This window comes from Kryptolebias marmoratus, linkage group LG19 (genome assembly GCF_001649575.2).
Source record: "Kryptolebias marmoratus isolate JLee-2015 linkage group LG19, ASM164957v2, whole genome shotgun sequence".
NCBI classification, from domain to species: Eukaryota; Metazoa; Chordata; class Actinopteri; order Cyprinodontiformes; family Rivulidae; genus Kryptolebias; species Kryptolebias marmoratus.
In genome coordinates, this window is record NC_051448.1 from 16,458,610 (window position 1) to 16,485,656 (window position 27,047).

General features: G+C 41.5%; 1 protein-coding gene across 1 annotated transcript in view; it reads right to left on the minus strand.

Annotated features, from left to right (window-relative positions):
* The window catches only part of atad2b (ATPase family AAA domain containing 2B), an 87,624-nt gene that overhangs the window by 59,598 nt on the left and 979 nt on the right, over positions 1-27,047 (minus strand). Inside the window, exons 2-23 of the mRNA XM_037981660.1 lie at positions 25,475-25,641; positions 25,255-25,286; positions 25,029-25,152; positions 22,994-23,093; positions 22,769-22,904; positions 22,273-22,422; positions 22,110-22,185; positions 21,876-21,977; positions 21,491-21,602; positions 20,660-20,775; positions 20,197-20,371; positions 19,953-20,041; positions 19,189-19,348; positions 18,423-18,513; positions 17,930-18,241; positions 17,195-17,345; positions 16,241-16,427; positions 15,921-16,106; positions 9,504-9,639; positions 7,389-7,582; positions 7,130-7,289; positions 3,025-3,147 (exon numbers count right to left, since the gene is read on the minus strand). Of these exons, the coding sequence (XP_037837588.1) occupies positions 3,025-3,147; positions 7,130-7,289; positions 7,389-7,582; positions 9,504-9,639; positions 15,921-16,106; positions 16,241-16,427; positions 17,195-17,345; positions 17,930-18,241; positions 18,423-18,513; positions 19,189-19,348; positions 19,953-20,041; positions 20,197-20,371; positions 20,660-20,775; positions 21,491-21,602; positions 21,876-21,977; positions 22,110-22,185; positions 22,273-22,422; positions 22,769-22,904; positions 22,994-23,093; positions 25,029-25,152; positions 25,255-25,286; positions 25,475-25,641 (3,079 nt within the window). The remainder of the gene's footprint in view (positions 1-3,024; positions 3,148-7,129; positions 7,290-7,388; positions 7,583-9,503; positions 9,640-15,920; positions 16,107-16,240; positions 16,428-17,194; positions 17,346-17,929; positions 18,242-18,422; positions 18,514-19,188; positions 19,349-19,952; positions 20,042-20,196; positions 20,372-20,659; positions 20,776-21,490; positions 21,603-21,875; positions 21,978-22,109; positions 22,186-22,272; positions 22,423-22,768; positions 22,905-22,993; positions 23,094-25,028; positions 25,153-25,254; positions 25,287-25,474; positions 25,642-27,047) is intronic.

A 27,047-nucleotide genomic window follows, 5' to 3' on the forward strand; every position in this document is an offset into this window, starting at 1 on the left:
CTGTATGCCTCCTCGGGCAGCTCACTTCTCATACTGCAACATTCATTTAGCATCTCAGGCTTTTAGCTGCTGAAAGAGAAAATCAAACATTTCTCTCTGACTTTTTTTATTTATTTTTTGGAAGCATTTACTGCTTGACATGGATTTTTTTAGTTTGAGCCAAATACCAACAAGCTCTCTATGCATTAAAAAACAAACAAACAAACAAAAAAACAGAATCTGGGCATTCCTTTGAAGCCACCTCGATGAGGAGTTTCTGAAATTTTATCCCAAACTAACAGACGATGCACATATGACAGATTTTGTACAAGAACGTTAATAAATGGACTTAATCTGGATATTTGAAGACAAAATAATTATATAGAAAATAGTTAAAACCTTACACGGGTTAGTGGGAGGACTGTATCACAGGCCCTGTGTTCAGTGTAAGGGAACAAGTTAATTAGCCAATTCCCATGTTGCCAAGTAAAGCATTGGGGCTAATTGCATAAGATTATACGTCTTTGCGCCTAATATATATATTTAATATTAACGTTTGACAAGTAACATAAAAGTTAATACCAAGTAAAAGTGTATCATTTAAACAGATTGCACGAGTGCAGCGACGTCCATAAATCTAATTTAGATTTCTCCCTCCGTCCACTCGGAACCGCTTGGAGCTGTTTGGTGAGCGAACGAATACAGAGAGTCGAACAAAGAGCCAGCACAGAAGGTACGGACTGAAAAGACTGGAGCCTCGGGCGTCACTTCTGTCTCCGCCACATACTCCGCACTAAAAAAAAACTGACTTGCTCCATCAAATACTACTGAGCTACAGATTTTATCTTCTCTACGGCAGGATTGTGGTTCTCTGAAATAATCTATCAAAGAAGTTCAAGAAAAGAAAGCCGGTGAGGGTGAAGAGCTGGAACGTGAACAAGCCTGGGTTCAAAATTACGTTTGTGAGTTTTCTACCAAATACAGACACATTTAGATAAAGGTTGAGTTTCACTTTTAACTAGTTTTTCCATTGAATATCTAGTGCCCTAGAAATTCATCTCCTGTCACAATAAAAGAAGTGTACAGAAGTTGTACTCTACATAAGTAGAAATGGACTATAATGCTTTGCAGCCTGAGTGGACACAGCAGTCTAATGCTAATGTTCGCAGCTCATTATTGGGATTTTCAGACTTGTTGAGAATGCCTTTAATTATCTAGCCCTCTGATACAGTGGCTTGTCTCCTCTGAGCTACGAGGCTCAAGAAACTATTACAAAATGTGAACTGATACCAAATTTAAAACGTTCAATGTTAGGTCTAAACACTAACCATGTTAAGCTTATAATACATGGTGAAGTTGGGTTTCAACTGCTATTATGCTGTGCTGCTTGCTTTTTAAATATTTGCACACATACCACACAGATTAAAAAAAAACTGCTCTGTTCCTAATTATCGTGTAGGTAATAATTCACGATTTTAGCATACTGAAAGTTGTTATTTAACATCTGCAGATGATGCTTGTGTAAATAAATTCGAGACAAAAACAACAAAAGAGTAACAGCTACGTGTAAGTAAATTTTATGTCAGTATTACAAAGATGGATGATGTTAATTACGTTTTCTCATCCAACACCCGGCAGAATTATGCATTCCATCACGGCAGATTCAGACATGTATTGCAGTGTCGCACCAATGTAGTTATCCCCAACAGGATTTGTCTTACAAGTGCACAGGGGTGCACACAAATGCAGATGAAGCGGATCTGCATCAATATTTTGCTGGCGTTTATGTATGCGACACCTTACTGCGAATACTCAAAGCACATTTATGAAGTATCGCTGCATTTGTAAGTTATTTCTACACACAGCTCTCAACAACCCAGCTCCATCTTATATTAAAGATCTTATTGTTCTGTATTCTCCTAACAGAGCACTTTGCTCTCAGACTGCAGGTTTACGTGTAGTTCCTAGAGTTTCTAAAAGTAGAACAGGAGGCAGAGCTTTTAGTTCTCAGGCTCTTATCTGCTGGAACTAACTTCCAGTTTCTGTCTGTGAGGCTGACACGCTGTCTACTTTTTAGACGAGGATTAAGACTTTCCTGTTTGATAAATCCTATAGTTAGGGTCGGTTTGGGTTTCCTGAGCTCTCCCTTAGCTCTGCTGCTACAGGATCAGACTGCTGGAGGACAAACTGACCACATGTCCTCACTCTGCTGCTGTCTTTATCTGCTCTACTCTCTATGTTTGTATTTGTAATTATTTCTATCATTGACATGTGTTTCTCTTTGTCCTTCTTCCCATAAAAACTCCACCCGGACCAATCCTGTGTTTGTCTGTGTCTCTTTCCTGCCCTCTCTAACCCCATACAGCCAGGGCAGATGGCTGCCCATCCTGAGCCTGGTTCTGGTTCTGGTTCTGGTTCTGCTGGAGGTTTCTTCCTGTCAAAAGGGAGTCGTACCTTTCTACTGTCATCAGTGTGCTGCTCAGGTCAGGGGATCTCAACAAAGCGAAGAGTCAAGATAGCTTTTACTAATTAATATTTTATAATGAAAATGAATTATATAAATTGCATTCCAATGACAATGAATTGAATAATTGGATTCAAATCTGGATTTAAATTGGATTTGTGATGTGAACTTCTTTTTTTATACATTGCCCCAAAATGACTTGTGTTGTAAATCGCCACAATATGAATACACTGATATAAATTCAAGCAGTGTTTGAAATGCACAAATGCCAGACTGTCCCCTACACTCTATTTAGTCTACTATATAGTGGCCACAACGTTGTTAGTGCGTGAATAAGTGAACGTTTCGAACACAGCCAAAGTCCATTTCTTAATGTCCTGCTGAGCCAACAGTATTATGAAACCCACCACTGTGCAAAGAGAAGCAATGAAAGGAGATGTAAAACTACTCATTTTATTCTCCATTTTATAACTCCGATAAAACATGAATAGTTTTATTTTTTTACGTCGGACTAATTCCAAATGTTTGCGTTTACAACCGTCTCCGTTTGTCTTTATTGAAATAAAAAGAAAAGGTCTTACCCCTCTTTTTGCGCGCCTCCTTGATTTCTTCGCACATGCGGTCGAACTCGGGATCGAGCTCGGAAGCAAATATAGCGTGGGCCGTGTCCTTTAAACTGCACGCTCTGTGCCTGATCACCTTGTCTAAGAAAAAAAAAAGGAAGCAACGACACATGACGTTAACATAGGCACCTGTATGGACGAGTGTGTGTGTGTATGCTTTGAACATGACAGGCATTTGTGTTTCGTCCAAAGAGATTTAGATATGCGCTTTATTTTCTTACACCTTGAAGACAATTTTCCTTACACTTAATCGTGCATGTACGGTAAATAATCAATTACAATCCCACTCCATTCTACTGTATATGTGAGAAAGGAGATTACAGCGGTTTCCCACAGTTTCCAAGCAGAAAATATACAGCAGACAAACACGTACAGAAATGAAAGCGCTATAACTGCTTCACACATTCAAAGACAGAAAGTGGATGAAGATATTCTCACACAGGCCTACACAAACATTAACATCTTTTTAAAAACGAGCACTCATTATCTCTAGGACTCCCCGCGTCTTTGTAAGTCCCATTCCTCCTTCTCCATACATGTTCAACAGCATCATTAAATCCTCTTTGTTTCCCCTGCGTCCATGGAGAGGAAAATAAAGACTAAGCTGCAGACACAGGAGAAGGTATAGCCACTGTAAACAGACAGTTTCTCATTACTGCAGGCGATAGTGGAGCAGTTCAGGCATAACGGGACAGAGGGGTCACAATCTGCCAACTTCCGTGGTCTAATTGGAAGACGACTGCTTAATTGCAATGTGGCCGAGTGCGTGCCTCGTCCGCGGAGTGTGTATCCGAGCGTGCGTCAATGGAAGTGCATTTTAAGGGCAAAAATGCCTGTCAGTGGAAGGAGGTGTCAAAGGCCAGGTAAGACGCTGAGAGCTCATCAACACCTTTTTTGAACGCCACCTGACCTCGCCGTCTTCAGCAGACAGGAAAGGCGCTGACAAAACAGCCCTGTTGCCTGCCTGTGTGTTACTTCACACTAACGGGGGGTTTTTATCACCACTTCCCTCAAGCTGCCAAGCACAAGCGCAGACACCAAGACACATTGCGGAGAGTTAAAAGGCATCAGCCCTTTCAAAGTTTTCGTTCGGCAAGGTGTGGAAGTAAAAAGACAAAAGACGGGAACGTAACCGTGTGTAACATTTTCAGGAAAGTTGGCAAGAAGGACAAGGAGAAACAGACAAAAGGTATACTGAAAAGGTTTTTTTCCCCCCGGCATGTTGAGAGCTGATGTGGAACTTGCCCACTAGAATAATTGTGCAGGGTCTGAGCCATATTTCCCAGGCCAAACACAGGGCGAACAGGGAAGAGGCTTCATTAATTTTATTTATTAAAACTGCCTAATTGGATTTTTATCCTTAGTGTATCATTTGTAGACCCTTCCTTCTGTCAAACGACCATAGCTCCTGCTTGTAAAGACAGAAATATAATTCACTTGGGCAGAGAAGTGTCTCCCATTAGTACCAGGCAGCTGTATTCTTGCACACGAGCCTCAGCAGCTAATCAAACGATGCAATAGGGTTGTAAAGGGGTGGAAAATTTCAGGTAAATTTCAAGAAAATTTCCATTTTAAGCTAGGGAATTTTGTGTTCTAAAACGGAAACCTTCTATGGGAGTTTATGGTAATTAACTAGAAAACTGGGGGTTAATTAAACAAACTATATCATATCCAAACAAAAACAAACATTTTGTATCGTCATAAGCAAATAATGAGTTTGACTCAAAGTTTATGAAAGTAAAAAATTTAAAATCTAATCTGCCTATGATGACGTTTTGGAGTTTTGTTTTCTATTATATTCACAAAAACAACTGTAAATTGCATATCATGAACAGAGAAATCACTGAAATGTCTAAATTCATGTACAGAAAATGTCAAATTTCATTCACACAACTCTGAACAAAACCACCTACATGCCATTTAATCATTATTTTTGACTTTCTGGTGGGGGTTTTTTATAACTTATTATTTTAGCAAATTGCATATTTCCTTTTTTTATAACTTATTATTTTAGCAAATTACATTTTTCCACAAAACTATTTACAAATCTGAACAGAACCTTTTACACGTTACTTTTTACATCCATCCCTACATGTCCAGGTCACTTTTTAGAGTGTGGCACCTCTCACTGCATGGTACAGCAATAAAATCTGGTTAATTTAGTCAAGATTATGCTAGAATATATTTCCCCACGATTAAACTTAAAACCCGTTAATGGTCAGGCTTCAATATTTTAAATTCCAAGTTTTAATCCCAATAATTCCCATGGAAAGTTTCAAACTAAAAATTGCAATTTTTGCTACCCTATAATGAAATAATTTAACTTATTACACCTGAGAAGTATAGAAGACAACCTGCAGTTATATTCTGCTTTACATCAAGCTGAGAACTGAATTCTAGTTTTTACTTTTTCCCTTTATTTTATGTCTGTCTAGTGTTAGCATTATAATTTCAATGTTTTCACATAACTGCTGTAACTAAGGCTGCTTGTGCAATTTTCAGTTTCAGCACTCATTATTTGTTTTGCGCTTAGAAAAAGTTGCTGGGATGTGGACAAAGATGAGGAAGGAGGAAACGCTTCAGATCACAAGATATGCAATTAAATTGTCACGCAGCCGTCCTCGGCTACAAAGCTTGAATTACACTGTGGAAATGATATCAGCGGGGGTTTTACACTCTGTGAATCATTTGAATTTTGAAAGAGGATAAAAAAGATAAAATAGTGCCTGGAAGCCCTTTGTCATGAGAAGGCATAAATACCATCGTTTCAGTGTTGTGATTACAGCCTTATAATGGCTTTTAAAAAAACAAGAAGAATGTTTTAAACTTTAGTGAAGAATGAAAACAAGTGGTGCTGCTTAATAATTCTGTCCTGTTCATACATAATGTATAATAACATTTTTTAAAATAAGTTCAAACAAAAGCTACGATGCTCTTTATTTGGACAGCCTAGTTCTGACAGATCTGCAACAATTACATTTTTTAGGACACAACGTTAGTTTCATTTTTTTTCTGTTCATTTGTGTTTGCTTTCATCCATTTTCAACTTTCATTAAAAAAAATATTTGCATCTTATCTTTAAACTCAACACCAAGATCAATGTAAGTCAGAGAGGTGTGGTTTTAAATAAACTAAGGATGCTCCTTTTTGCCAAAGATACTGATAAAAGGTGGTCGCCCAGAGATGAGATAAGAAAAGACAGACAGGAGGAATTTTTTTTCACGGAGAAGGAATCAACAAAAGACAGCTATAGGCAGTCTTTTAATTGCCTCCATGCAAAGGAGCAGACGCTAAGAATGTTTGTGGAAATTAATTTGCATACGTTACAACGTCTTCCTTTGTGCTCCTGTGAATTTTATCATTTGCAGTTTTCTTTAATTAATCATTTCAGGATGACAGAGAGAAATGTGTATAAGGCAAAAACTGTAAATTAATCTGAGGTGTCGTGATTATGGAGTGTTTTTTTTGTTTTGTTTCGTTTAACCAAGGCCACATTGTTCCAGAGAAACCTGCTCCGAGTCAAAATGTCTACTAATGTTATGGAAACACGCTCATCTATGAAGATAGGTGAAGATGTCGATTCAAGAACGTATTCATGTGTCCGACTTTTGCCATAGAGAGAACCAGGAAAATATAAGAATTCTGGTTGTTACTCTGAGAGACAGAGACAGACAGAGATTTAAAACTGTCCAAACCCTGAGAGACTGTTCAAACAAATCTTCCAGCTGTCAAACCTTGAGCCCTTTGTTTAATTCTGAAATTCATAACCTTACATTATAAAACAACAAAACCTCACAGCCGCTTTACTTTCCAGATACTGAAAAGTATTTTTCAAATAAAAAAAATTACAGCCAATTTTCAAAACATTAAAAAAAACAGAATAAAGAAAGTAGAGGACAAATAAAACGTTAACAAGACAAATGAATGCTGGAGAAAGCAGATTTAAAGTATAGAATTGTGTGTTTTAGGCTTTTCGTGTGCTTGCTGCATGTAAACCAAGAAGAGTAGCTCGTAGTGTTTTGGATGTGTATTTTAAGAGCATGTCAAGTATTGTGGTCCTCACCTCCAGGATCCTTGTCAGGATTGTATTCTAAAGCATTACTGCAAATGAGGTCAATATCCACCAGGAAATCCTTGGCTGTCAAGTACTGGTGGGTGTCAATCTTTGTCATGACAGTGGATAGGTCCATGGGCTGCCTAATCACCTCCAGGTAGTCTGACACCTGACAAAACATACAAAGCTCATTTCAATAAAACAGCTGAAACCGTTTTAGTCGAACCGTTATTAAAAAGATCCCCTCGAGAATCTTCCCCCGCTTTACCTCCTCAATGTCAACCGGCTTGCTGAAGATGTTGAAACGTTTGTCAGTGGCCAGGCGTTTGGTCACGTCCCTGAGAAAGAGTCTGAGCTCCCGCAAAGTGTTTTCCTCCTGTTCGGCCAGGCGGCACTGCTCCTTCGCCGACAGGACCCGGGAGGCCGGAGGCTCGGCGACCGGCAGCACTTCTTCGCACCTCTCTGTTGGGAAACGAGAGGACGCGAGCTAAAGTTCAACGCTCTACCAGGCTAACACCTCTGCTGCAGCTCCTGGCAAAAATTTTTAAAGCTCGAGTGTAAGTGGAGTTGTGTCGGAGCAGTTTGCGGCCTACCTGCAGCGGACAACAGTCAGAGCGATCTCAGTTTGTGGAATCAGGGAGAAACTCTGATGAAGGAGTTAAGCCAACAGCAAGGCCCATTTAAGAGTGAGTTGTTCCCCTATCTTAAAAATTTTTAACTCAAAACATTCCTAGCAGTTCAAACAAAAGCTATATTAAGTATTTGACATCCTGTCGCTTTTGCCTAAGATTTATTTTTATTTTTGCCATTTTCACACAGTCACTATTTTCTCAACTAAACAATTGTCTGAGTCCAGTCCCCCAGGAGCTGTCGGTCTCTCTAAACGATGGTCCTTTCAGTGCATGAAGAAGAACATTATCTTCGCTTTATTAATCAACTGGTTTTAGTGTCTATAGTTGTTTTAGGATTAGACAGGAGGAGCTTTGAATTACGGCTGATTTGCATCTGGATGAAATTGACAGCCTTGGTGCATAAAAATTACACGTAGCAACACGAACGTTATTCGGTCGAGAAAATAGTGACAACCTAAAACACCTTCGCAAAAGAAACAAGGTGCAAAAATTTTTAATGTAGCATGCGATAAAGCTATTGAAGGTTTTGGATTGTTTTAGATGAAAAAACAAGTTACTCTCGAATGAGCCCTGCTAGCTTAACTCCTTCATGAAAACATCAAGAGATATATTTAGAAGAAGAAAACTTTCTTTTCTGTTCAAACAACACAAAAATATGTAAACTCAGATGCAAGTGAATTTACTATAACAAGCTATGCACAGAATATAACAGCACAGCCACTTAATTGGTTGCAAGTTGAAACTAAACCCAAACCTTTTTTTGCCCCCCAAATATCACTTTTTGAAACTATTGGTAAGACTTTTAGAACTGACCTCAGAGACAAAAGAAAAAAAAAGCACTTACAGAGGATTTTAGCTTGGGGAAAGAAAAAAGAAAATCAGCTGCACTTCAGAAACACAGGTTTTGAAATTCACCGAGGAATCGCCCCTGGCCAGTGGCAGGGTGATAGAGTGGCAAGCAGATAACCCTTACTCTTTTCCCAAGACACCGCTGCTTGCCCAAAGCATCTGCCGTCACCGTTAAGAAGAGCCTACAGCACCTAAGGGTGCCTCACTCACTAGCAGCAATCCTGATTCTAATTATGGCTAATCGCAGCTGGGCCCTCTCATAGCAATTCTCCTCCATGCCTTTTCTGCTGGCCTCCCGGCTGGAGGTCAGACAGCTGTCTTAGTAAGCTAGGAGCCCCTGCAGAGCACAGAGCAACTAAGTCGGCGGACCCCTGTCTTACATCAGTGAGGAATAAGGCAGATGAAGGCTGGGCACCATTTCCAGTTGAAAGCCCAGGTGGACAGTTTGTTTGTACTGAGCTGGAACAGAGAGCGGTGGAAGCAATGGAGCAAAAACAGAAGGTCACAGAAAAAGGAAGATGGGGTGTCAACTGTAGTGTGGCAAACGCCTCATTTCGAGGCAAGAGATTGAGAAGGGCTGGATTCCAAAGTTTCACATGAAATCCCCCAAATTACCTCGCAATGCCCCCGTTTCTTTTGCTCAATCTAAAAAGGCGACAAAAAGAGGTTCTGAACGCATCAAATATTTCACACAAATTCGCAAATAGACGCAAAGCCAGAGGGATTTCCACACAGACGAATCAGACAACATCTGCTCTTCTACCTCGATGCACCGTCCAAATGTAAGAAAGCTGGGATTGAAAAAGCACACACAGCCAATACTGCCCTCTAGGACTGACAGCAAAAATTAATCATAACTGGTTCACTCAGCATGTGCACGAGTTAAGAAATAGATCAAGCACCCGTGTTCCTGGGGCGAGGCGGTGGTCTGGCTGCTTGAACCAGCAGAAGATCGGAAAAGAAGTTCCTCCTCTCCTCTTCTCCCGGAGGGCACAACGTTACCACCTCCCCATAGGTCCTCTGAAATATACTTCTCACCTGGATTAAAAACAGAAAAAGAAACAATTTATTAGTGCTTGTCATATACATTTGTGCTCAAAAAGGCAAACTCTTGAAAGTGAACTGTTACGTATGCAGTGTAAGGGTTTCTGTCGCCAGCTAATTATTAGACTAAAGCAAAACTGAGCACAGCAGAAACCAAGTGTTGGACTTCATAAGCAAGTGTATTTGTACATGTCTGTATAACTAATAACCAAGGTAAAATGGAAAATTGGTCTTTAAATCAGTCTGACTCCAACAGATATTACTACATAGCAAATCACCAAAACAATGCATCTTCTCAAAGTTGTAACAAACAAAAAAAAATAATTGTGTTTACTCTTAACGCTAAACATCCTTATTTTTTCCAAAGAATATTCAGCATAAAACACAAATGATGTTTGTAACATCAACAAATCAGTTTAAACACATTTGAAGCAACATGCTTCCTTTACGTCTGACAGCTAAAACATTTGCACTGTGGGTAGAGATTTAATACTTAAATTACAGATGAGAAACCTTTGTTTACATCTGGACTCCAACCTGTTAACACTGTTGTTATCCTAATCAAAACGCTAACATGCATTATGTTACAAGCATAAAGACGGCATTGTTGAATCAGTGCCAAATAATTTAAATTATGCGTGAGACATCTGAAATGTGCGCCGCGCACTGCAGGAAGGCCTTTTACTTGTGACAAAAGGCTGCAGGGGAGTTGACACAGAAAGGATGACAAAGATGTGTGGGTGTATTGATTACATTTTTTTTTTTTTTAAAGTCGGTCATTTCTGTCTGGCTGTAAAACAAAACGAGACTTCACGCCAAACAGTTTGATCTTTGTGGGGTTTAGAAATAAATTACACAGTAAAAGCAAATTAGAGTAGACCCATGTGGTGTGGAGAGTTTTGACTACCTGTGGGCATTAATTTAGTTTATCCGTTTCCTTATTCCAAACAAATACACCACAAACTGCAGAATAGATGTTAAGGTACAAAAGATAAAAACAAACAATAGATAAATGCTCACTAAAGTTCACAAGTTTTGTGCCTTGTTACTTTATTAAACTATCCACAAGATGGCTGCATTATAAGATGACATTCAGTCACCCTGCTTTATCAATAAACAACATTAGCTTTGAATAGATTAACCTTATAAATCAGACAACCACTAATCAGCCATTTATCCACATTAAATAACCATTCTCACACTAATGCATCTCATTGATCTGCCAGCGTGCCTCATCAACCACCTGCAGCAGAATTCACTGGATTCATACATGCACTTCCACAGATACTGAAGGAGTTCACACAAATTGAAACAAAAACAATTTTCTTCTCCAAGTAAGAACTATCTGGTTAACTGCGTTATTGTTTTTAGGTATGTGGGAAGTTCCACTCAAATCTGAAAATTATATCCTGAATGCTTTAAGTTCTTTGTAAAGACGACTAAAGAACTAAAGTGGGTTGTGGAGCAACAGGTCCAGGAGGGAAGCCCAGACATTTCCCTCCCCAGAGACACTCTCCAGCTCCTCCTAAGGGATCCCGAGGCGTTCCCGGGCCAGACAGGATACATAATCCCATCGGCGAGTCTCCTCCCAGCAGGCGTGCTCGAAAAACCTCCATCGTGAGTTATTCTTATCAGATGCTCGAAACAGCTCAGCTAACCGCTTTTGATGCAGAGAAGAAGCGGCTCAACTCTGAGCTCCAGCCTGATGATGGAACGTCTCTCCCCATCTTTAAAGCTGAGCTCGGCCACCCTACAGAGGAAGCTCATTTCAACCTTTTGTATCCATATTTTGTTTTGTTTTTTTTCGGTCCTGATTCAAACCGCACAACTATAGCTGAAGGTTGGAACACAGATGGAGCAAATAATCAAAAACTTCACCTTTCAGCTCAGCTTCTTCAACACAACAGACTGGAGCAATGCCTTATGATTACTGCAGATAAAGCACCGCAGTGTCAGTCTTTCTCCCGCTCCATCCTACCATCATTTATGACACCTGAACTCCTCCACCTAAAGCAAAGACTAAGGCCACGGTTCTCAACCAGAAAAGGGTGCAGACTCTCAATTCAGTTGCTTTACACTCAGATACGAACCATTCAGTGCCTGCTGAAGATCAGGGCCTGAAGACACCAACAGAATCATGTCGTCTGCAAAAATCTGACATGGGACTAGAGCAGGGGTAGCTAACACACCTGATTTGAATCAATGTGATTACCTGGCTTCTGCGGAACATGAAGAGGTGATTTAACCACTGAATCAGGTGTGTTGGAGCAGGGAAACAAGTGAAACATTCAGGATAGTGGCACTCGAGGACCAGGGTTGCCTACCCCTGGACTACAGGGTCCCGAAATAAACTCTCTCCTCTCCACGACTACACTTTGAGATCCTGTCCATGAACACCACAAATAAGATCAGCGATGAGGGAAAGCTATATAACCAATAAATACAATAGGACTAAATACTTCAATGTGTGAAACATTATCTTGGTAACAACAAAAAACCTCCAATATCATTGAAAATGTACTAGTATGTTCATTTTGTTTATGAAAATACTTCAAATCCAAATACCTTAAGAAAAAAAGCATATAATAAAAATATTGTCAAAGTTTCCATTTATATAAAGCTAAATCTCAATGTTTATACTGAAAATAAAAATGCATTGATTTTTCATTGTGTAGTTAAGGGAATATTAGAGCAAATTTAAGGCAAGGAGGGTGGACATTAGAAGACAAACCATCAAAACAAATTTTAAATCTTTCACTAAATCTGTGTGCAAATGTCTTTAAAAGGTCTCTAGTTCAGCTTAAACCCATCAGACATGCTTTGTACCCGAGTGGTTGGAAGAAATGCTTTACCCTTCAGTGGCCTTTGGGTCAAATTGACCCGAAGTGAGCTTCTCTACCTCTCTTTGTCTCGCTCTCTTTCTTTTGAGGGCTTCAGGAGGGTTAAACCATTTCTAATCGGTTTATTTACACTTATAATCACCTTACATGAAACGATGCAGTGTAACAATTGGGCAGTACAAGGTCTAAACAAGTAGTCTTCATTTCTGGGATCCATTTCTACTGGGAGCCGTTTTACACATCCCAGCTGAATTGTATGACGGAGCTAAAGGCAACTCCCCACCTGGAAGCTGTGCTGCTGACTAAGCACCAACTTTCTCCCCCATCTGTCATTCTCATCGATCCTCAGCCTTATTCATGGCATGTTTGTTCTCCCTGCTTTGGCTTCCCACTGTTCGCTGTTTTGTTCTTGCCCTCTGGATTATGCGCCCTCTCCCTTCAGAATGAAATATAGGCGAGGTAAAATAGCAGGAACGCCGCATACACTGGAGCAAGACGGCTCAAATGTATGCAGCACACAGCGGGTAAATATTTTCACCGTCATAAAAAGCCGTAGGGGTGTTGGCGCTGCAAAGACACAAGAGATGCGCTGATAGATGGCAGATTAAAACAGCAGCAAGGATACTGAGGATAGAGGAAAGAAAGCCAAAGAAAACTTCAGTTTTTGCTGTAAACCGAACTGGGAGTTCATCGTCCAAGAGTGATAAATTTCTACCAGCAACAATCCACTTCAAAGAAAAGCTGGAAATATCAAACACTGAACCTTTATTGCATACCCATCTCACTTTTCTGAGAAGAAAAAAAGATCATGAACGCACGGGTAAATGCACTGCTCTTACATTCTCCTACTTTTACCTTAAATGACGTGTTTTCCACCATAAAGGCTTCTCCGAAGTACATACAGAGATGTTATTCTCTGAAACTGTGTGCATTTATTATTGTGTTTCGTACTGCCATTTTGAAAATGCTGAATATTTGCGAGAGAAGTTCGAAATTATGTCCAGTACTCCCAGTCCGGCTTTTAAATTTAAGGCCTGCAACCCGAAAGGGCTTACAGGTGAACCACTACTTCAACCTGAAAGGACTCAGAAAAGGGTTTTTGGACCTACAAGTTTCATCCCATTGAGGCATCGTTTGGCAGAAACGACTGCAAAGAGACCCCAGAACACACAGGAGGGATTACATGTTCCATCTGGAAATGGATTGGAATCCACAATAGAGAGCTGGAGGATGGTGCTGTGCAGAGATATTGCAGTATCATCTTCCCAAGCCTCTTAAGTGGCCCAGTCACCCAAAACCAACTAAATATAGGTCAAAGTTTTTCATTTAGGCTCGCACAGTCTTCTGTCCATAGCTGAACTTCCTGCATGAGGACTAAATTTAAAAGGTTGTATTTTGAATAGCTGATTCACACTTGAAGGCCTTTTAAAAAGGGTCCGATCCATAAAAGAGCATAATGTTAAAATCATAACTAACAGAACACCATCACACTCTTCAACCACAGGTGTGTCACTCCCATAATCACTTGATCAATTCATTTCATTTCCTTCGCTCCGCCATGGAACGTCTAAGCAGAACGAGCAGCTGCTGAGGGAGGGAGAGCAGTCACGGAGTTGGACCAAAGCCTGTAGAGTCTGTTTGGTTGTGGAAGGATGCTGCCTGTTCCCCATTGGGGTTTGGAGCCGAGGCAGCAGCTGTCACTGGGCAACAAGGCGATCACATGACAAACTCACTTAAAAAAGCACCACAGATTGTGGCATACCCATGCTTAAAATGACAGATTTTCCAACTAGGACTGCTCATATTCCCTAATCTTAACATTTCAAATTTATACAGCCCAAAACAAGGTAAAAATGATGGGTTTATTTTTGTTTGTTTGGGGTTTTTTTTTTTTTTGGTGAGGTTAGGGAATAATGAGCTGCAATTAGACCCACAAATATATTTTATCAAGAACTGAAAGTGGGAATTTTCATAACTTATCTATCCTTTTTGAATGTAAAAAAACAACAGTGTAACAAGGGGTGGTATAAAGACGAAAAGGAATAGCAAAATGACCATGAGAAAATACAAGAAAAGCTGAAACTGGAATGACTGTGAGGTTAATAAAGAAGTCGGGCCTCAGTGGCTGCAATAGCTTAGTTGCCTCAGTCCTAATGATCCAAAAACAGAAAGAATCATCCCAGGAGCCCAACCTGTCTTGGACTATAGCCATGGTTAAAGGCCTTGCCAAAATGCCAGGCAGATGCATGCACAGAGACCGAAACAGATAGGAGGCCTTCAGCCTCGATACTCATTGTGTGGCCCTAGGGTCGAGACATTAAGCAGCAAGCCCTCAGATTAATTAAACCCCTTCTGTTGTTTGACTTGAGACGACCTTGCTGCCCTTTATTTCCCATGTCTTTTCTCCTCCAATCTTTTCCTTTTGCTTCCTCAATCTCTTACTTGCAGTACAACACACAACGGGAGGCCCGACTCCGTTTAAGCTTTTAAAGAAAATAAAAACAAAGCCAAAAACAAGAAAACTAATAAATGGAAGGGGTCAGCATACACGGTGGGGAAAATGGGCAACGGAATGAATGGCAACAAAAAGGTGATTGAGCCGAAGAACTCTAAACACAGGTGGCTGATGAATACTTTGCAACTCACTTCCCAGCTGTATTAGGATTCACTTTACATTAGAAACAACAGTATGAGATTGTTTTCCTCTCAGACGTTAATTCACATCCAAGTCAACTGCCCTGCTGAGGCTTGCTCATTCTAAAATTCACTAAAGCTACAGTCAAAATAAAGAGTTCGTCCTTCTCTGTCTGCAGCAGAGTGGGGCACTATGAGGTGATTAAAAATAAATAGGTTTGATAGGTAAAGCAAGTTCAGAGGAAAACCACATCTTTCAAGGTAATAGTCTGGAATAAAAAGTACATAAAAAAACAAAAACAAAAGAACAAAGAGACTAAAAAGTCAATTAATCTTGTTGTGTAATCCACTAACCACTAATGTGCATATATATTGATTGGGTGTGTGCCTTAAGAGTGTGTGTAGGCAGAAGGAGGTAAAGAGAGACGGAATTGAACTGTTGTGCACTGCATAGAGGAGGGGTAGGCAACCCTGGTCCTCAAGGGCCACCATCCTGCATGTCTTCCTTGTTTCCCTGCTCCAACACACCAGATTCAGAGGTTAAATGACCTCTTCATGTTCTGCAGAAGCCTGTTAATCACCCATTGATTCAAATCAGGTGTGTTGGAGCAGAGAAACAAGGAAAACATGCAGGATGGTGGCCCTCGAGGACCAGTGTTGCCTGTCCCTGGCATAGAGTGTGCTAAAGAGTTCAAAGTCAAAAAAACATAAAAAAAAATTAAATTCATGTTTTTCTAAAAATAAAAAAAACACGACTGTGTCCGCTCAGGAGTGCTTTTGTGCATAAACATGAATGCCTACCTCATCTGACAGCTTCGAGTACTGAGTCTCTGCAGTTGCAAGGATGAGGACGGGGCTGAAAGAGGGCACATCGTGCAGCAGGGTGAGGAAGGTGCTCTTCACGGTGTCACTCACTGTGTCCCACCACTCAGAGATATGTGGCATGTACACCACGCTGGGCACGCTGCGACGGGCCTCGCGGAAAACCTACATACAAACACGACGGTCAAGGTCTTAGTGATAGTTACGTTTGAGTGAATTCTCAAATGTAGAAATCCCTAAATCTCCTCCACTAAAATCTAGACATATCTGCATTTTCCACCCCCTGAGTTGTCTCCTACCTGAGCACAGGACTCCTCCGGCGTCTTAGCGCTGACGGAGTACAGAGTGGGCAAGTCCAGGCGGTGAACTGGTAGCTTGTCCAGGTGGTGGAGCAAGGCGGGAGCCAAGTGGGAGCTCTGTCCGGAACCGGGGGCCCCTGCCAGCAGCAGACGAGGCCGGTATGCTGTGGGATGCCGGAGGGCAGAGCTGGAAGCAAATTGGAATTCTTTTTATAGCTAGTTCATCATTTTAGCACCAAACAACTGATTTTGTCATCAGTGATGGTTTTATTAAAACCCTGAAAGCTTTTCACTGCAACTCTTATTTCGGTGTACATTTAAAGACAGATGTTAGTCTTAAACTGCTGCATTTCTGACCTTTTGTTTCAGTCACTCCAACATAAAACTCTACGGAATCACTGTTTGTAAAGAACAGTTAAAATTCAGTAATTTAGGCTTTCTTTTCCCCCATAATAAACAGGAAAGAGGCTGACAATAATCAACCTTAAGATGCCACAATGCCAGTTGAAAATGAAAAATCAATTTTTCATCCCTGCAGCTTTCATCTCTGGTTTTACTGTGCTTCAACTTGTCAACTAGAAAATATGGAGCATTGTAGGAGAGATTTCTTTTTTTTTTTTAAACTACATTAACAGACCAAATTTCCCCAATCATTAATTGCACTTGAAACATGCACAATTATTATTGAAGGTTCTTCGACAAACATTCCTGGAAGATAAAGTACTAACTGCTTCTTTGTGAAATTACAGCTTTTTGTGGGAAAGTTTTTTTGTGTACCTTTAAAAAAAACATCTCCCTTATTTATCTCTCGTTCCTCCTTTTATACATTCTCACATTGTGAGTTTCTGGAAAGAAAATGCCTTACATTTACCTCCGGGAGAGGTTGCCTTCTACAAGGAAGATAACTGCTTTTTACAAAACTGTTCGTATACAGAAGAGTTTTACAGCACTTACAAGGAGAAGTGGAGGAAGGGTCTGTGCATTGCAGAAGAGAAATGCTGACTCTTTGGGGATGCAGAAGGCTGAACTTCATAAATGGAGGCAGAGCCATCCTCATTGTCATCGTCGCTGTACAAGTCCTCTTCAAAGAGATGATTGTCACCGCCTGTCGAAGAGAAGACGACTGCTTAGAGAAAGGCATTTTAAAAAATTAAGCTTTGTAGAAATAAAACTAACTCTGATAATAAAAGGTCTTTCACCAAAAAGATCAGGTTATTTATCAGACATAAAGCAATGATAAAGGGATACAATGGCAAAGGAATTAATGTCATATTTTGGTGCAACAAGTGCAGCTTCTACAAGTAATCTCCCACTGGTGAAGTGCTCCATTAAGCCTAATCGGCTGTAAAAGCTCCTCTGTTGAATGGAGTGAGTTACTGAAGTGCTCACACAATGACGAGTTATCTGGTCTCTGTGCTGCAACATCTAGATGGAAGTGGGGTGAACACAGGCTGTATGATCAGTGTGGGAGGGCAACACAAAGCTCCGTGGTAATAAAGTTGGAAAAACAGAGTTAATCAAATACAATAAAAAAATGCCAACAGGAAAACAGAGTAATGAATAAGATGGGTGGCAAGAGGAAGAAAAATGAGAGATTCAGCTTGAGAGAAGCAACAAACAAGCGCAGGAACACAAAGAATCCAGCTGGTTGTTTTGAGCGTGGTGGGGAGGGGGGCTGCGGATTCTTGCCTTGCGCGTTGTCCCTGTCAGTACACTGAGCATGGGGGAGGACTCGGAGAAGAGCTTTCAGCACCAAGGAGAAAGAGGTGGCCAGCAGCGGCCTGAGGGTGGGGGACAGGGCTCGACCCGGGGGAGCCAGAGCCCGCTGGGAGGCTGGGACGATTGCCCTCATCGCCTTGCTGAAGTCGCCGGGCCCCAGGACGATGGAGGTGACGTCCAGCTTCAGTTTGACGCTGCTGCCGTAGATCTGGGGATAGCGGCGGCGCAGCGCCATCAAGGCTGCCTCTGTGCAAAGTGCTTTGATGTCAGCACCGCAGTAGCCTGAGAGAACGGCGCATAAACAAACAGACAGTAATTAGTTCTTTCTCATTTTGGATTCATTAAAACTTTTAACTGCTCCCTCTGTGGCAACTCGATAACATTTTCTACAAGACCATTATTATACATTAACACTTGGGTGTTTTGACACGCTGCATTCATTACGCTGTTTTATGACTCTTACCGACACATTTTTCTGCAAGTTCATCTAGAAATGGCTCAGACAATTTAGGATTCCAGTCCCTGGTGTGAATCTCCAAAATTTGTTTTCTGGCCTTAAAAAGGAAGAAAAAGACCAAGTATCACAGGAAGGAATAGAAAAATAAAACACTCAAATACCACAATAAAATATGCTTTATTAACTATATTAGTCATGAAATAAAGTCCCCTGAATAGAAGGTGGTTTGTATTAGATTTAATGTATCTGTGCATACAGGAACACAGGATAACTAGAGCTGGTTCGTACAAAAGCAAAGTTCTCGTTCAGATCACTGATAAGCAGCCACCAATGGTCTGCAGATTAGATTCTGATTCTTAATAATCTGACTGTGCGAGCCAATGATGCAGATCTCAGACAAGCTCCGTGGGGAGAAGTCACTGACACTGAGCTGTTTCTATTATGTAACATTTATTTATGATAATGCTTTACGCACAGCAGCGAGGACTAATCCCCCAACCGACAACAGATTAAAAATATTTGATTTTGAAACCACAGAATCATCTAGTAGTGCACAAAGAGCCCCCTTTATTCATGCTGCCTTTTATTTTATTTAGTCTGTTGACCAACATTCAGGATAAACCTACAAATGAATAATGTTGGATGTGCAATTCAAGGTTTCAAATCAACCTGTTCTTTCCATTAATAAAACCATTTAATACATTTGCAATTAGAACAACAAAAATGACCATAATAGGACGAGTGACGAGCCCGACGTGGCTTTCAGCCTCACCTTTTTGTCAGGCAGGCTGAAGAGAAACTCCCGATCGAAACGTCCCGGCCTCCTGAGTGCTGGGTCGATAGAGTCAAGTCTATTTGTAGCACCGATGACAACTATCTCCCCACGACTGTCCAAGCCGTCCATCAAGGCCAACAGCGTGGACACAATGGAACTGTCAAGCAGGAGAAGGTGGAAATTAACGTAGGACGTGGTGTTTGCGATTCAACTGTATCGAATATCAGCCAGTTTAAAAGGGAAAACTGGCAGATATTTGGCAGAGATACTTTTAGCCAAACACACACACACATATGTACACATTTGAACAACAGTAACAGGATTAGCTCAACACTGACAAGACAACAAGTCAGTCCAAACTGATTAAACAATGCCTTATTTCTGCAAATAGTGCACAGACACAGTTTGTAAATATGCCTACCAACAGTGGAGGCCAAAAATATCAACTGCTTACTACAGCTCCACGACGACAGATACATAAAGAACAAAAACCTCTCATGGTCTGATTAAACTTTGGCCTAACAACAAGTAATAATAAATTTCTTAAGTTTTAGTAAAATTAATAAGTTAAATTTAGTGATTTAATGATCAATGTGATTTAAATTTGACACTGACTGGAATTAGAAAAGATACGAATATAAAAGCATGGAATCTAGGCATATGACATAATCCATCTGCTGTTAAGGCTATTCACAGCTAAAATAACTCCAAACACAACATCAACAGCTGAAAACCCCTTACAGCTTAGCCACCGGACCCACCTGTGTATCTGGTCCTGCCTGCTGGAGCGAACAGGAGCTAAACCATCAATCTCATCAAAGAAAATAATGGATGGCCTCATCAGGTAAGCCTGATCAAAAGCATATATAAAACAGGATCAAGCTCAAAAACATCATTGTTGTTTTTCTCATTATTATGCAGCACATAAGATAAGTGAAATGGTTCATGTCTTAGTTAGTGTCCAAATGTTTTTGACATCCCCGTGGTCCATCCCAGGTGACTCACCTGGTCAAAGAGCAGGCGTAGCTGCCGTTCTGATTCTCCCACCCATTTGCTGAGGCAGTCGGCTCCTTTCCTCATGAAGAAAGAAACCTTCCTGTCTCCCTGACTGCATTCGTTGGCGAGCGCCCGGGCAACCAGGGTTTTCCCTGTTCCAGGTGGGCCGTAGAACAAACACCCTCTAAAAGACGAAGCAAAACAAAGGGGAACGGGTTCATAGGATAATTACTCAGTAATTTGCTTTGTGAATTCATTACCTGCCTTAAAATATATATATCCCCTGTGGTTTTTCCTATTTTTGATGCAACTATTTAAAATACCTTTTTGTCTCAAATATCTAATCTTCACTAATTTCTGCATCTATGTGGGGGAATAAAACTTTATGTCTTTGGTAAAAAGTACTATACATGTTCACTGCTTAGCACCTGATTGATAAAATTTAAAAATACCATCAGAGAGTTATCCTCACCTGGGAGGCTGAATCTTGAATTTCTCAAAAATCTCAGGATAGAGCAGAGGGAACACCACCATCTCCTTTAGTGACTGAATGTGTTCACTGAGGCCGCCCACGTTGTCAAACTTCACCTAAACAAAAAGGAGACGCACATTCATTGTTGTTCATTTGAGCTGATACGAAAAACTGAAGAGATAATGTGACCTTTTTGAATTGGGATTGTGTGGAGGACTTTTCAGCAGTCAGTATTTTACCTGCAGCAGACAGCAAAGTCATCTCAATTTGGAGAATTGGAGAGTTTCTGTGAGAAACTCTGATCTACAACAACTCAAAACTTTTGGTTTAGATAAAGACTCAGATGTCTTATAGTTTCACATGTTTAAATAAAAGTTGTTTATATTGTCACTGCATTTGTTTAACAACAACTGCTCAATCTGCAAGGAACATTTTGAGTTTTTTTTGGGAAAGACGATTTGTAACTGAATAGGTTCTTGTAGAGGTGGGCAATAAAATGATTTTAGATTGTGTTGATAATCTCTCAAATCAGGGAGCTTGTAGTCACGTGTTAACATGTTTGGTAAGTTCCACTGTATGTATGTATATTTTTACATAAAAAATAAAGTGTGATATTTTCGCCCCTGTTCTAATCTGAGCGGATGTTACCTTAACATGAGGCTTTCTCCCTGATTCTCCAAAACAGACATTGCTCTGACTGCTGTGCTGCAGGTAAGATGAATACTCTTAACTAATCCACACAAGCCTATTTCAAGACACAAAAACATATGACTGAATCTGCCTACGTTTTGAGACTACAACCCTGCTAATCCTATTAGCATTTCCACTCACTGAAGTGTCGAAGTTCATGGGGTCCACGTCTGCTAAGCTCGCACCAACTTTCCCTCTATCACGCAGCACGCCACTAGCCAGGTCCTCTGCTGTAAGGTTCATGGGCAAACATCTGTTGAAGCAAACATACTTGTAGTAATATCTCAGCTGTAAAGACAGGACTGAATTACATCTCTGACTTGATTGTTAAATGTACAGAAAACTGAAAAAAATCTAAATAGCTGGAATTTTCCACAGAGATTAAACCCACTCTTAAGGATATGATGGTAAAATAAAACAATAGCCAAAGCTACAATCTCTACCATACCTCCAACTGTTTATTATAAAGAATTGACAGTGAAAGGGGGGAGGGGGGAGGTATAGAAAAGAAAAAAGCAGTTAATACCTGTTCCTGGCGCGTGTCATGCTCTTGCTTTTTCTCCGCTCGAAGCGCTCTTCATCAGACGATGAGGTGGTGTCACTGCTGTGAATGGCATGTTTCTTCACTCTGGAAAGAAGAGAAACGTAGGCCCGCTTCACTTCACAGTCAGATTCAGAGCTCATTAGTCGAGCTGCATGAAAATGCGACACCAGTTTTAGACTTGTGTTCAAATTAGGGCTGTTTAATTGTTGCCTCCACCTTATATGGCTTCTTCGTGCTGGGGATCTGTGGGTGTCGAAAAGTGAGGGGTTGCTCTGCTTTCTGTTCACAGGCACTGAGAAAGCAAACACAAGGCGGTAAATCGCCAGAGCTTTTTTTTAGAAATTAACAAAACGCAAAGACGGGGTTTGAAAACGATTACCGATTGGTGGAGCCTCGTATCTCTGCACCGTCTTGCGCTGCCTCAGGTTGTACGGTCTGTCATTCTCCTCCTCCGCTTCTTCCGCTTCGTCCCCTTCGTCGTCTTCGTCGTCATCCTCGGCATCCTCCTCCTCCTCTTCTTCATGTGATTCTGAAAGTCAGAAGTGACGGCTTCAAACTTTCGATGAGAAAAACAAACAGAGATCAAATCATCCCATCGGATTACACTACAATTTCCTGTGCCTTATTAGCAAGCGTTGTGTCTGAGGTAATTCAGTCAGACCAGAGGTGCGATCTCACACAACAAAACGATGTTGTGAGTAACAGCAGGTTTAGTAGTTTGAAGCAGGCATCTCCTCCTACTTCATACATTTATGCCACTCTGGCTCTAAATTGCTACTCCAGGTTCAGAAGCAAACAAAGCCCCTCTCAAAGTTTTCATGTTATGCTCCTCGCTCCACTGTTTCTTAAAAAACAAGATTAAACAGAACACACACCTTCTGTCCCTTCCTCCTCCTCCTCTTCTTCCTCGTCCTCGTTCTTGCTCATGACTTTGTGGTGCGCGGGCATGTTGTAAGATGTCCTGCGCATTGATTTCCTGCGCTTCACCCGGGAATACATGTCCATGTTTTCCTGAGAGAGAGGAAACGTAAGGCTACCACCCGTGTCCACCCCACAGCATCGGGTTAACGGCGCCGTTTCTGACACCGAGCTGCCCTCACCTCCTCCGTTTCTCCGCTCCACATGCGAAGTCGCTCCACCTCACGGTTTTGCCTGATGCTGGTGATGTTGTCCATCTCCTGGAGAACAGCCTCAGCAGTGCTGCACTCGTACACAGGAAGCAACACGAGACGGCATACATGAGAAACAAAATAATTACTAAAACACACCATTTGTAATTATTTTTGTATAGCAGAAATTTATAGTTCACTGTGCGTACACTGGAGAAATAAACAGCAATACTTTGGTTGGTTGTTTTTCTTCTACAGCCTAAAGAGCTTGTGCAGAAACGTCATCAAGACAGTTTACTCCTCTGTGATGGACAGTTTGTTGTGTAATGTGTACAGCTACGTGCATTTAGCATAGCGTTAAGACAAAGTTGGTCATGTAGATATTATTCTCAGGGAAAGGTCATCGGCCTCATCAGCTATCCCTAGAGCAGGATATCGGGACCTCACACTTAAGGATGGAGACAGTCAGGGACTTGCAGACTCAGTGGGTAGCTGACCCGGGACTAGAGTGAATCAGGCAGTGACCCACGTCAAAAAGGCAATCCATTATCAGACAGGTGGGAGGAATAAAAAAAAAATTTTAAAGAAAAGACACGTTAGTCAGGCCATGGGAGGGTGGATCCTGAACAGGAGCCCAGAGGAGAGAAATAAACAAGAGAATGGGTGGCCAGGAACCCGAGACTGCTTCCTCTCAACAGTCAAGCTTTATTGTCTCCTCTGTGCTCCACCAGGGCCTTGGCAGAGCCACTCTGAGGACCGCTCACTAAACAGTTCAGTGGGTACTAGCAACGTGCCTGGCTCGTACTTTTATCTTCTATGCTAGAAGAAGCTGCTGTGCATTTAAACCTGTCTTCTGTGAACATGAGACAACTATATTACCTGGTTTTATGTGAAGGGTTCTCATTTCTAACAGGAATCACACAACATCAGAATAAACCAACAGAGAAAGAGGAATAAACATAGATCGCATGACTCTCTGATGTAAGCTCCACTGGCTTTATAAAACCTCAGTAAAAATAAATCATCTCTAATTTGACTGTGTACCCATATTTTGAAAATATGTGAGACCCAGTTCTCAGAGAACAAACTTATAACATCAGATGAGTTTCATTTAAAATGTAGCAATCTATTTTTTTTTCCTTCCATAGTTGTCTCATTGTGTTACAAAAGTCTAAGGCACTGTTCAGACCTTGCATCAAAATCCATCCAGCAAGTGGACCGCTTTGACTGACACAGTTCACACCTGGCTGTTTATTGCGTACCCCAAAATATTTTTGTGACTGGATGTCAAGTTACCTGTTCATTACCAAACAGACGCGATGGGAGATAAATGAAGAATGCGATGAGTGACCTCACAGAGCTCTGTGTCAGGGCAAAGACTGGAGATTTTAACCCATAAAATTCCTCCACATTAAAACGGTGCACTGACAGCCATCAGCTGCTCTCTACACAGCTTCACTGTGAATTCAACACCTGCGCCGCGTTTCATCAGGCAAACATAACGTGACATAACAGTGCTCGGACTGCTGTCCTGGGATTGACTCAGCTCGTCATCTCTCACACTGACCACAGCGGGTCCAGTCAGCTCTATAAACAATCAGAGGAAACTTTAAACTAAAGACCAACTCACCGTGCAGCGTCTTCGTAATCCACACTGATAAAGTCCCAAAAAACAGACATTTGTATTAAGATTCTGATTAAAAGCTCACTTGTAGCCGAAAAACTAAAAATGGTCTTTTTTAACTCTGCTGCTTGTCAATAGGAGGACCTACAGCTTGGCTCGCGGCGGACTGCGTTCAGACTACCAAACGAATAAAAAGGGGTCAAGATTACACATAAAGACGTCCTCAATGCGCACTGAGGCCGTTCAGATCTGCATTTAGCACTATCCGAATGCAACAGAATCACGCAGGACGGATGTTGGCGTCAGGTGAGGACGGCACCTAGACGTTTGAAGCTAAACTGGTTCTTTTCTGCCTGATTCAGTGTTGCAAAGAAAAATGCCACTACTCTGACGGTCAGGTACCTGTTGACCAGCTGGTCAAACAGCAGGCTCTGATTGAGGTGTTGAAATTGGCTCTTCTTCACTCTGCAGCTCCTCTTCAGCTCCACATGGCCATTCATATGGGAGTGGTCCCCCCCTCCACTCTCTGCATCAAAAGGTAAAGTGAAGATTAAGGGATGTGTTTTTTTGGTGGCGTTTTCCAAATGCATGCAGCCAAAAGGCGACAAATTGAAAAGAAGCAAATTACCGTGGCCATTTTGCATGATGCGAGAGGACAGCCTGGAAACAGAATGAAAATATGCATGAAATCTGTGCAGGATACAAAATATTCATCTGGCTACTTTTTACAGGATTTTCTTTTTCTTTTTAAAGTTTTCTGTTTACAACAAAATGTGACAAAAAGAATGAGCTGCACAGTAAAGTTCACGTAGCACGGTCTGAAAATACTTAAATGCAGAAGAACTGACCTGGTGCGGTAGGTGGAAATGCCCCAGCTGACCCTCTGGCCCTTTGCCTGAGGGGACGGGGAAGTGTCACTGGAGCTTGGCTCAGAGGCCCTCTTCCTCCGCGCTCGCTTGGAAGGGGGTGCCAACCGTGGACTGCTGGGACTGCTCGCATCACTGCCGGGCTCCTTCTGTTGAGCAAACACACAGGGAAAATAAGGGGTGAAGAGAGAAAAAGGAAAATTTCACACATTTCTGAAAAAAAAAAAAAAGCAAGAAAAACAGCCTGTCAATCAATGTAACCAAGTCAAACTCACATTCCAAAAATAAAACACTTCAAGGACACAAGTGAGCAATAATGTCTATATTTCTTGGATCAAAACATCAAGCAGACAAACGCCCTTGATGCCCGTGTCCTTCACAGCCCAACTTCACTGCCGATACGAGAAGCATATCTTAGTGTTGTCATGGGCAACTGCCTGCCCGTACCACCAGCTGAACGGGGCTCGCCCGACTGGATCGGGCAGCGAGGGATGCAGACGGACCGAACGCTGCAAGACGTGGAGCACATCGTGTTGCGTTTTGTTATCAGGCAGACTTCTGAGCGAGGAATAACGTTCAAGCTGCAGTCACATGGGTGCATCTGGAAACCATGGCTCCATGCTCTGTTTTTGAGGGAAAATCCTTAAGCAAAACCAGATGATGACAACTTGTAGAACAAAAAGACTAGGCTGCTTTAAAAAACAATGCTTTTAAGGACACTTGGTAGTATAATAGAAAACTGAAACCCACCCACACACACACATATTGTTGTGCAATAATTACACTGACTGCAATCCACGACACGTTTGGGAATGATTTAAGTTTACTGAACCACATCCTGTCCTTGCCCTTATTTTATTTATTTGTTCTTGAAAAACAACAAAAGTGCAAATGATTTTCATCGAATGTGCTGCATGCTGTCTTCAATGTGGAAATAAAGGAAGATGCAGAGCCCAGCGGCTTGCACTTTCTCATTGTTTACATTTTGAGACAAAGGCTGACAGCTTGTGGGTCAGACAATCACAGTCCAAACTCAAGCTACCAAGTCAATGTTTCGAAGGAGCAGAGAAAGGCATTGCTAAACGCAAAGTTGCCCGCGTGTGTTTAAATAAAAACGCGCAATTTAACAACAAACACGACTGTGGCCCCTGGAGCTATTTGCAGCAGAAAGTTCATCAAGTTCAGACTTGTTAAAAACGGGACTCGAGCCAGCCAACTGTTGTGGACCTGGGACTCCCTTCCCCCACTGTAAGCTAGCTGTCGGGCTAGCTATCCCCCCACAAACGCGAGCTCAACTAACGCTTTAAACCTTTAAAAAAAAGGCGCAAATACTTGCGCCGACATTTCCACGAATTCGACTTGAAGTAGAGCCACTGCACTTTTGCCAGTCGGCTTCCTTGACGGGGCTCACAGTTGATGACAACGGTGAAACAAGTCAGCCGGGCGAGATTGCCAAACACAAAGGGAACTCAACTTGGAGCTAGCCGGGAGTTGAAGTCGCTAGCTTGCGTTCTGACTGCCGCACAATAAGTTTGGCGCAAACGACGCGCACGAG